This window comes from Papaver somniferum, chromosome 10 (genome assembly GCF_003573695.1).
Source record: "Papaver somniferum cultivar HN1 chromosome 10, ASM357369v1, whole genome shotgun sequence".
NCBI lineage: Eukaryota > Viridiplantae > Streptophyta > Magnoliopsida > Ranunculales > Papaveraceae > Papaver > Papaver somniferum.
The window spans coordinates 161,859,180-161,871,574 of record NC_039367.1 but is presented as its reverse complement, the minus strand read 5'-3'; the positions used below and the strand labels follow the sequence as shown (position 1 = coordinate 161,871,574).

Genomic DNA, 12,395 nt, shown 5'->3' with positions numbered 1-12,395 from the left:
ACACACGACCATGATCAATAATATATTTGCTTCGATTAGCCGATCAGGTAGAAAGTTTTTGCCTCCAGCATTGCACCATAATTCCGTAGCAACAACAACATTTAGTAAATCACATTTTGGCCCGAATTGATAGGAGTAAATCTATTATTCAATGAATTCCATTAGCACCCCTGAATCCTTCATCATCAACAACTTTCTTTCCTTCTTCCACTTCACAAATTTTGCGAATTCTGGTAAAAAAAATTTGACATCCCTTGAGCTTTCCTGCAATCGGTAAAAGAAAAAGAAGAAAAGAGCACCATGCGTACCAATACCATCAGTAAATTATAAAAACCACAATATTGTAAGTAAAAAAGTAAGAATAGAAAGTCGGTATAAAAAATGCAATAAAAACCAAGAAAAAGCAACAAAACCCCAACATGTCATCTTCTTGCTTTCCTAAGCCGAAAATTACTTAATTTTGTAAGTACATGAAGAGATGACATCAGCTGAAGTAGTTGAGCGATGACATGATTCTATAATATAACACTTACATCAGTGTTTTTAACTTAAACTGGGTTAGTATTTATATTTCCAATCACAGCTGCTTCCAGGAGAAATACAGATTAGACGTGCAAATACTAACATAGTTCAGTTAAGAGTGGTTTTTTCGCCTTTCCTACTACAGGGGCGTCAGGCATCTTGTGTCACCTTCCATTTTTATGTTCAGAATGAGCATTTGACTTTCTGTAGATGAGCAGTTGATCAATGTATTGAGCAACCATAATCGGTCCCAGCAGTAAAACAAAGAACAACCATAATCACCCATATACCTACTACAAACATGAAAAAGCATATACATACACAGTTTAACATATTGGAGAAAACCCTTGAAACAAAATTTCCAAAAACATATAAAGAGAGGAGTTCCAGCAAGTATTCTATGGTGACTAAGGATTGAGGTAATTCCACTTTCAATGTAGGAGCTCATTAGCTTTACCTGGTTTGAATAGGAGCTCACTAGCTTCGCCTAGTTTGAAAGACCCTGACTGAACACCTAAGTAGTTAGTACATGCTTCCTGAGCTGTTACTATAGCTTTCTCAATCAAGTTATCCAATCCTCAAGCACGACTATCATAAATGACTGGCTGCGAGAATTTTCCTTTAGCGCTTTCACGGCGCATGGAGTTCTTTGTTTGTGGAGTACTTGGTACAAATATACCCACCAATTTCTGTTTCAATATGATTATTAATTTTAAGGAAAAATACATACCGTTGCATAAATTAAAATTGAAACACTTTAATAATGCTTACTGTCACATGCCAATGACTGCGATTGTCTCTGCTTCGCCTAAGTTCAGAATGAAGAGAAGAATTTGTTAAAGACATGGCTAGAAACTTTAAAATAATAAAAATCAGCTACACATTAGGAACCCTGACTACATGATCCGAGAATCAGAGATCATGTGACTGAGTCATATCCATGCAAGACTCATCCCTGAAAATAAGTAATAAATTTATCGGCGGTTCCTTGAACCAGACGTAGAACCTAATTAATAATAACCAAAATTATTAATGTCCATAACCAAGAGAGGAACAAAATACCTTCTCTCTTCTTTTCCATCGATAAGAGGTGACTGTACTTGAACAACTGTTATCTTGTAATTAAGGGATCAGGTCTACTGTCCAGATTGTCACATAAGCTATTTAAGTACGAGACCCAAGGGCAAGGCAATTGTCCTGGTTGAATATAAATTCAACCCAAGGGCAAGGCAATCACTCCACCTGAATATGAATGGTTTAATTATCTTGACAATACGTGCATAATACCAACAGGAAAAAAACTTTACAAACATTGTCAAGCAGAAACAAAAAAAAAATCCAAAGCGCATGCACTGCCCAATTAAGTGAATTCTTCAACAAATTTAAATTAATAAATTCCATAAATTGGGATCAAGGTGGCACCTGTAAGCATCAATATTACCTTTTCCTTGATTAATCATCTCTACTGGATCGTATACAACATTTTCTTAATCATGAGCGAGGCATGTGGTTGCATGTGCTGACTAGAAAAACTGATAAGAGGAACACAAATAATACGTACTTTATGATGCAATTCCTTGGAACTGGTCAATGGGTCAATTTATATTCTACAAAAGTATTTTTAGCAATCAAATGTGCAATCACTGAAATATCAATTAACGTTCCTTTTTCACTGTTATAATCTGGTAGGAAGGCATTGATTTGATACTTAGCTACTTTAGGTGTTTCTAAATCAAATGATAGTTTGTCAGTCGCTTATAAGTAATGGCCTGATCCGAACCTAGGACCAACAAAGAGTAAATTATGCGGATAACGAAACAAAGTAACAAAGAGAAGTACCTAATAATAAATCTGACCATGCGAGAGAAAAATCAAAAGTTTCTTTAAATTCTTAGCAGGGGATGTATTACCTGTGAAATCAATTCGAATTGCGAGAGGAAAACTGCTCCCAAATACTAAAAAGAAAAAAAAAATCCAGCAAGCAGAAGAGCATATGGCAATAAAAAAAATCCAACAGAAAGATAACTGAATTAAGAAAATAATTGAATGAAGAAAGGAGTTGAATGCTAACCAAAATTACCATTGATGTCTCCTTTCGTAGAATGTTCAACTACAGTAATCTTCACGAATCTTATTAGGCGCCCATTGATTTATCCCTCAAATAATGAATAACGTATAAACTTGAAACGAACAGTCAGAAGAATCAAGAGAAAAAACCCTTAGACTATAATTCTAGGGTTTATACATAAACCCTTCTTCCATTCCTCTTCATCATCTATGTGATTCTGCATTATAATTCTAGGGCTTCTATTCCTCTTCATCATCTATGTGATTCTGCATTACCTCTAAAAGCATAAACTCCTCCTGAACCATAAAGTAACCCCTGAAGAAAAAAAAATGTAATCAGGAATTAGAACAGAGACGCAAGGACTGCAAAAAAGAAAAATCATAGAAATTAAAATTCTAGGGCGAGAGAGTAATACTGTAACGAATTTAGTTGAACTCATGTAATAATCTATATTAATGTTTATCTATAATTAGGAAACAGACTTATAGCAGGAAATTCAATACAAACGGAAGCGTACCAATATAGGGAAACCTAAAATAAGGGTTTATCCTCTTAATTTCGGTAATTCATATTAAACGCAAAACTCAAAAATATAGTTAATTATTGTATAAATAATGGAATTCTGAAACTTGTTGGATGAATACAGTAATAAAAATTGAACAAAGTTAACAATCAAAGGATTCAGCACTAGGGTTCATACCTGCATGATCAATCTCCAGTACCAGAGTTTCGAGAGAGTCGAGCATCAACCTACAAAATCAATCAGACAACGCAATGAGGACAAAATCAAGAAGAAAATTCCTAGGGCTAGAATTCTCATAGAACCAGGAGCATAAGCAGGAAACCGAGAGAAAATTCCCAATTCAAAACGAATGTCACAAAGTTCTTTTTATGCACCAAACCAAGCAGAGAGTATTAGGAAACCAATGTATTAACGGAAGCCTAGTAAAACCAGGATACCCAACGATCCCACGGAGGGCTATATCCATATATTTTTATATAAATGAACCGATGGATGGTTATATGTTTTTATATATAAAACATAACCGATCGATTCGAGTTGTGGGACGACGAAATAGATGGTCGGATTTAACAGACTATACAGAGGACACTTCTTTTTATAATATAGATTATTATTTTGGCAACAAGAAAATAAAAAGGAAAAATAAACTAGAAGAAAAGGGAAGTAATCATTCTTGGGAGACACAGTTTTCAACAACATAAGCTGCCAAGGCATGAGTCATCCAATTTGCATCCCTTTTGGTAAGCTGAAACTCTACAAACCTGAAGTTGGTCTTGTTTGATAAGAATTATGGTTTTCTATTTATGATTATTATTCATAAATTGGTAAATGATTTTAATAAAAAAAAAATTATAATAATTTTTTATAAACACTTTTTTTAAACAGTAATTAATTATCTTTGAAAAAATTTCTCAGAGAGAAGAGGAAAGAACGATGATCTATAATATCTTTTTCTAGTCTGCTATCTATAATGATTAGGGAATCACACAATGATTAGTTGTGTTGTGGGTATGGATAAGGATGCGCATTTCTAATGTGTATGAGAGAGCAAAGAGCTAGATGACCAGAGTCGGGTAACTCATGGGATTTGACGCGATGAGATCAGATATATTTTTTTTTTCTTTCTGATAAATAAGGAACCTTTTCATTAATGGTAATTCGAGGTTAAAATGAGTTTAAGATCAAAAAAATAGAATACAAAGAAACAAGATCATACCATAAAAGTACAATACCGAGAAATCTGACAAGAGAAAGAGAAGGATTAACGGAGTAAGGAAAATACAAGCATGAATTAGATTCGATTAAATTTTAGGAATAATGGTTCTTCTCGGAATTAAATTCTAACTTTTTTGTTTGATGTTCTTCTTTAGAAAGATGTGCTTCCAAAATATAAGTGATTTTCCCAAATCTCTTGTAACTAGGGATGGAGTTTCCTTCGTCAAAAAAATCATCAGTGTAGTTTTTGTCGCTGCATAAATTAATGATGAAGATTTCATCGCCAGAGACAACAGAGATGAAGGTTTCGTCGTTGGAACGATCCTTACTAACGCTATATTACTAGTTCATTAGTGGGAAATATCTTGATTAATTTGTTATGGCTACAACACACATCATTTGTGAATTGAACTCGCAGACCTCCGACGAAGGGTGATAGTTTTAGAAATATTTGTGTAGATTTTATGGGTAGATCTCTATGTAACCCTCACGAGACTACAACTCGTCCATTAGGGTCTCCTAGGGGTTTAAAGTCTTGATGCACGTGTTAACTGCATTTGTGAATCCTACGAAAAGGAGTAGATTTGAAATGAATGAAAAAATTTTCTTAAAAAAATGAAACAATCGGTTTATATATGACGCCCAAAAAACCGATTAAAAGAATCAAGTTTTATCTATGCATACTTTAACCGATTCTTGATATCCTTCGTGAATACAAAACACCAGCCCAGAATCGGTTTACGAGTGCATGAACTTAAACCGATTCTAGATAGTGTTTTCGAATAAAAATCAAAAAAAATCAGTTATCTTATGTTTTGGAGATCGATTTATATTAGTTGATATCACATCTAACACGGTTAATTAACACCTAAAATGAATAATTAACGCTAATTAATCGGAAATAAAACGGGTAGTAAGAGAATAGTTGGGTAAGGGGTTTTATGAAAATAATTTTTAATGACCCTTTTTGTATTTTAGTAATAGACCTCAAACTCGGAGTTGTAAAAGGCATAACAAAAAACAAAAATACCAATCATGCTAATATGGATTTTGCATACCGATCGAGTAAGATATTTAGGGCAAGATCTAAGGGATATTTAGTGTCTTTTCAAAACAGTTCACACGAATGGTTTTTGGTTTTGTTTGAGGTTTTACTCCACGATTGCTAAAGGCTGATACAACTTTTATTAGGGACGGGTACCAATTCAGGATCCAACGGTTGAGGTTGTTTTGTCCTATATGTATTGGTACCCTCCCTAGAAAATTGGTAACAGCCTTTAGCAATTATGGTTTTACTCCAACTAAACTAAAAATTAATTGTTTTCTTAAAACGAAAACCACCCCAAGCCGTTTGATAATTGATTCGGTTTCGATGATTTACATTCTGATTTGTTTTTTTTGGCGTCATCCATTAGCGAGGGGATATAGTAAAAAACTACAACCTTGCTATTTGGCTAGCTCTTAATATTCCATCTCTAACCATTGGTTCAACAAATCTACACCCTGGGTACCTATAGGGTCTAAGATGGGTCCATGACTGAATACCGTGAACCAATAATGTAACGACACCTAAGAGCTAGTTGAGTGGCTAGCTGAAGATATACAGCCGAAAATCACTTTTCAGAGAAAACTACAGAAGCCAAAGATATCCACTTATCACGTGGGTTACCATAAACCACTACATGGGTTTCCGTTACGATAAGGGTCCGTTTGGCACCGAGTTTTTGCTAATGCAGTGCAGTTGCAATCGCATGTAATTGAATGACACGACATTTGAAACACGGGTATTGTAGATTTAGTTGTTTGGCATGTTACATGAAACACAGGTTCACTTATTGCTTTATTATTAAAAAAAACAGTAAAAACAAATTAATCAATATTAATAAAATTAATCAGAAAAGAAAATCCCCAACTCGTAAAAACAAAACTCTTTGGTTGGTTACATTTAGGGAATATTTTGTTGAAGATCAAATTAGAACTCAGAAAATCTTTAATTTGAATTTAAAACCCTACAAACCTATCTGGGTATACATTCAAAACCTTAGAAATCCTCTCTGGTGTATTGATTCAAAATCCTAGAAATCCATTTTTTTTTTACTGAATTCATAACCCTAGGAATTAAGAATTGTTAACTTTCATAGAGATAACAAGCAAGAACATACAGTAGACATGATCTTAATCTCCAGAAGACATGAAAATGCAAAATTATAGATACTCCTTCCGGATCTGGATCAATCAAGAACAAAACTATAAATATAAAATTGATCTTGATTTTGGGAGAATATGAAATAGGAAGAAGATTTAGTTTTCACAGAGAAGAACAAGGGGCGAGAAAGAGAAAATCATGAAAATGATTATATCTGAAGAAATTTCTAATGACAGTCAAACTTTGTCAAGGAGGTAGTTAGATGGTGTAATAGAAGGCGACTTTCAAAACAGACCTTTAGACCTCGGTATTCAACTCCGCCCATTGGAGGTAGTAGGGAATACCGGTACTTAGTATGTCATGCATTCAAAGCCCTGTCAAACAAGTTTATGATGAATGCATCCCTTGACCACACCGTTGACTGCACTACATCCTACTACCCATGCCAAACGAACCCTAAACCACATAGAGCTTGACTTGGGGTAGTGGAGTTAAAACCAGTGAACTGAATGTCTTTTTCTCGTAGGTCAGTTGACTAGCTCCCAAGTTACGGGTTAGAGCCTAGTTAACAACTTGGCATATTATTCGCTAATGATTCGCGAACTTTTACGAACCAGTCATTCCGAAGTAATACGCCTGAACTAACCGAATAAGTTGCAAATTATTCGCGATTCCAAATAATTCGGCATTTAGATTTTGCCAGATAGTTGGCAGTTAACGCAGTTAGTTAGCAGTTGACTAGGCTGAGTCATTACTTATTCATCAAGCAAAGATATTATAGGAGGGAGGGTTTAAACCCACGACCTCGAGCACGATAGCAAAGGCTCAACTACTGAGCCATCCGCTAGTTGTTGATAATGTTCTCCATACATATTATACATAGCAATTTTAGCTCATTTCAGATCATAAAAACCCCTATATGATATATCTAAAAATTAGTTTTTATTATTTAGGGTTATTTTGTTTTTGGTACTCAAGTTTTGTCCAATTTTTGAGTTTGGTCTAACATTTGTCCAGGTTGGTATTTGATACTTGGAAAAAATATTGACCCACGTTGACCCGTTAAGTCTTGACTTCTGTTTAATTAATATTTGAAAAATAAAAATAAAATCTATTTAGTTAACACCGTGACTGAAATACGTTTAGTCGAAGAAGAACCCTAATTGTTCTTCCCCAAATTGAAACCCCATCCCAAATTACCCAACTGTTAATTGATTTTCTTCCCCCGAAACTCATTTCCTACATCATACTCAATCAAGTCCATAACTGCAATTCAACCAACTCCTTCTTTTTCCCGTTGAATTCATCCACAGTAGATCCATACAAATCTCCTAACTTGTTTGAACCCAGAATACCATCACCTGTATTTCTCAGCCAAATTAACTTCATGACCACCACCTCAATCAAACCACACAAAAACCCCTTTTTGCTCTTTATTCAACACCATCACTCTGCCATCATCACCAGCAGCAGTTCTCATCCAAACCCATGTTTCCAAATTCATTCAAAGATCTAACCATGGAAGAAACAATCATTTATTCGTCGTCCTTCTGCTGAAGCTGCTGTAACAAAATGGAGGGACGTAAGGCCGTGGATGTCAGTTCAGAAGAACAAAGAAGACTAATGGGGTTTCGAGTGATATGATAGATTTGAATTCAGGAAGGTTGCAGAGATCAAGAGCTTATGGTTTCATTGTGGTTCAATCGAGTTGAAATTAGAGAAGAGAAAGGGGATTTGGTTTGTGTCTAAACTCGAAGAGACAATGAGAAGGAAATGGAAAAATCGATAATTCATATATGTTCATGAAGACTAAACAAAATTGGGAAGGAAACAGTATAGAAATTGGTCCATTTGGTGGCTATAACGGGCATCAATTTGATTATTGAAGATGATGGAGATGTTTCTGCTGCTAGAAAAGAAGGGGTTTGAGAAGAAGACCGGGTAGGGAAGACAGTGGAGGACATAACAAGTCAATGTTGCAAATGTTAAAGTAAAAATAGTATTTGCTCAATTTAATTCCAAAAGAGTTAAACACGTCAGCAGTTAACGGGTCAACGCGGGTCAACGTTTTTTCCAAGTACCAAATACCAATCTGGACAAATGTTAGACCAAACTCAAAAACTGGACAAAACCTGAATACCAAAAACCAAATAACCATATTATTTCATATATACGCCGAATTTTATATCCCAAACTCACATCTCTAAAGCAAATTATACACGTATGTATGTCGTTCTGAATTATACATATTACAAACTGTTGACCCGCACTTTTGAACGAACTAGACTTTTACGAATCCGTATAATACCCGTGCTTTGCCGTTCCTTATGTATGTTGAATTCTGAATTGCTAACAAGGGGTTAGAGGTTCGAATACCTAATCGTGTCAAAAAAAAAAAAAAAAAGTTGTTTACTCTTTAAACAGTATGCCTCCCCAAAAGCGGTGGGGTTGCAGACTTGCTGTAAAAAACTACCCCAAACCAAAGATATTCACATGGGTTAGGCTAAGTCTTATGAGGTGCTAATCTAGCATCTAGATTGGCAATCCACGTCAGCTAGGTCAACCGCCTAAGTCTTATGGGAGTGCTAATCTAACAGCTAAATTAACAGTCCACGTCAGCTGGGACCACCGCCCATCGATGAACCGTTCAGGTCAGCGCTTTAAATCTCAGCCGTCAGTTCAAAAATAAATCTCCCAGCACTGAATCATTACGCGAGAAGGTGGTTTTCTTAGGGCTGAATTATTCAGCGAAACTATCTAACTGCTAGTTCACATGCTAGCAACTGGTACGAGACTGAACTACTGTTACCTTTTAAGCCACACTTTTTTTTTTAATTGCAACACTTAACTGCTAATCTAGCACCTTCAATCTAGCCCATAAGACTTAACCTTATCATGAACCACATAGGGCTTGACTCGAGGAAATGGGGTTAGAAAATTGAATTTCTTTTCTCAATAGATCAGTCAGTCAAACCATGATTTATAAGTGCTGATACCAGTCCTACTAAGTGCTGATACCATTTCATCGATCCAACGGACATAATCGGTGAGATCTTTTTATTCTATATGAAACGGTATCAGCACTTAGTAGAACTGGTATCCTCTTTATAAATCACGAGTCAAACTGTGAAAAGACTGCAGCAAATAAAGGGACAGGTCGGGCGTGAATTCACTCTCCTTCAACGGGTCAAAATTTGGGGAAACGGGGTCTCTTCTTCTTTTTACTTTTTCTCTCTTTCCTCTCAAACGCAATAGTCCTTTCCCAATTTCAATAGAGTCAAAAATGAAGAAATGAAGAACAGTGAAAACCTAAAAATTCAATCTAGGATCTTTCATTTACCTTGATCTTCTTCTACTTGTTTATTTGGTAATTTCAATTTCCCCCTAATCCAAGATTATTATTGATTCATAAAGTTATTATTTGAGGAATGGTGATTAAAGCGGCGGCGAATCAAGAAAATTGGGGGAAAAATCAAGGGAGGTTTATGAATGGAGGAGGCTGTTCATCTGTATCCGGTGGTGGCGCCGCCGCTGCAACTGGTGGAGGTGGGAAATCAATGTCAACAAGCGGAAGTGTGGGTTCTTCTCCATCCAGTAAAACCTTGAATAGGTTACATCATCTTGATATTCAAGCTGCTGCTGCTGATGATGCGGGATCTCCAGGGGCTATTTCAGGGAAGAAGAAGAAAAGAGCGCAGGCAGGAGGAGGAGGTGGTTATAATAAGGCCACTGGTGGTGGTAGAGGACTGCGCCAATTCAGCGTCAAAGTGTGCGAAAAAGTGGAAGCCAAAGTTAGAACTACTTACAATGAGGTTGCAGATGAGCTTGTAGCTGAATTTTCAACACAAACACCTGACAATCCACAAAATTTTGAAGAGAAAAATATACGACGGAGAGTGTATGATGCATTGAATGTTCTTATGGCAATGGATATCATTTCTAAAGATGAAAACAAAGAGATAATATGGAGGGGACTGTCTGGTGCTGGCGCCGGTGAAGAGCTCAAGGTTCAACGCCTTGGCCTAAGAAATAGAATTGCAAACAAGGCTGCACATTTGCAAGAACTTGGGGAGCAATTTGCAGGTCTTCAGAATCTGATACAGAAGAATAAGCAATTGTGTTGTTCAGGGAATGCTGCTGCTGCAAGTAAAGGGGGTGTGCCTCTGCCTTTTATTCTGGTGCAGATGCGTCCACATGCGACTGTTGAGGTGGAGATTTCAGAGGATACGCAGTTGGTGCATTTCGATTTCAATAATGCTCCTTTTGAGCTCCATGACGATAGCTTTGTTCTTAAATCGATGGGATTGTGTGACGGTTCTCCAGAGAAGAATCAGATTTGTACTCAAGAATCTGCTTCCAATCGCATGTCTCAAACGCCACAAGTAAACCGTCAACTTCGTCCATCTTAACAAGAAAAAAGGCTTGTCATGAACAGATGTAATTTCAAGCAAGCACTGGCATTTTTCAATATTTTTTGTAAAGTAATCTGGCGATAAGGGGGTGACCAGTTGGAAAAACAGTCATAACCATGGCATTTTTCAATATTTTGAACTTTTTTTCTTTTTTTTTTTTGATCAAGGTCAGAGGGTCGGTAATTCGTTTTGGATCACTTTTGGATCATTATCTTGTTTCCTCTTTATGGGGAACCCGAATAATTAGAAAGAATCATACTACAATATTATTCTTGTTCTTTGTTCAAAGCACCAGCATTACCAGAGCTTGCCAGCAGGAGTATGAAGTGAATGTGTAAGAAGTGAATGCACGTTGTAATAACAGAAATAGATAAAATTCGAACGTTGCATAAAGACTACTTGAAGGAGACCAAGTCATTACTTATTCATCAAGCCAACTTATCACCCAATATGCTTTTCACCATTCATGTACTGCCATATTCTTTGCAAATGAATGTTCGGCTTTCTTATAGGTCACTCTTTGAACAGCAACAATGGATCGCAACTTTCCTTTACTCTGCATTAAACATGATTACGACAAACAAAAATAACAAAAATCTTTACCAATTCCTCTGTTTAGATTGAATGATCAGATGTAATCAAATGCTAACAACAACATAAAAAGATAAACATTTACTTTATTTCAGGAAAAATGAATCTAAATCCGGAGTTATACAAACTAAAATAGATCTGATCAAAACCCCAAGATTTTCAGACAGAGTAAGAGGATTTTCGTACTTTTGAGGTCGTCTTTTGAGGTCTTTTCATAATTGCACAAAGGAAAGCAGCTTGGGTTTTTGAAGGGTGTGGATTGTGGTTTCACTTCACTTCACAGTTATTAAGGAAGCCTGGTTTTAAGGACTGCAAAAAGTGAGACAAGCCATAAAATTTTGAAAAGATGTACACTTGCAGAATTAGGGAAGTGTATATATAGAGGAATTTTGCAGTAATATGGATTATGGAAAGCGTATAGAGGAAGTTTTGGTGAAAGGAGGGTCAACCACTTGACCTTGACCCCAATAGTCCCCCATCAGTACTCTGGTTTAAATCTCACACAATGCAGCAAATGGCAATTTCTGCATATCTGGTAGTACAATTACGACTCGATATTCATTTATTCTTCTCTGGACAGTGGATAGGGAAACTTGGAAAAATGCTCCAATATGCGCCCCAATGTTGGGAAACTGCCCCAACCTTAAAAAAGGTTGGAAAAATGCCCCATTGTTAAAAAAGTCAGTTAAGTACGTGTGAATTCTCACGTGTGAGAAAAAGACAAAAATACCAGCCATGTGGGATCATGCCACGTATGCTAATCATCTATCGGACAAGAGGAGGACGACGGACGTGAAAGACAAAAGACACCTGACGACGTGCCAAAATACACTTACACCCAATTATTTTCTCCCATTACTTTCGAGGCACCTTTCCATCTACGTGTCCACATTTGGGGTGAGATGTGTCATCGTGCGG

At 36.3% G+C, this 12,395-nt stretch overlaps 1 protein-coding gene across 1 annotated transcript; it reads left to right on the top strand.

The window, feature by feature from the left end:
* The first annotated feature begins 9,902 nt into the window (after nucleotides 1-9,902).
* On the top strand, nucleotides 9,903-10,883 carry LOC113316742 (transcription factor-like protein DPB). The gene has a single exon (XM_026564887.1). The coding sequence runs from the start codon at nucleotides 9,903-9,905 to the stop codon at nucleotides 10,881-10,883; it is 981 nt and encodes a 326-aa protein (XP_026420672.1).
* Nucleotides 10,884-12,395: the final 1,512 nt, after the last annotated feature.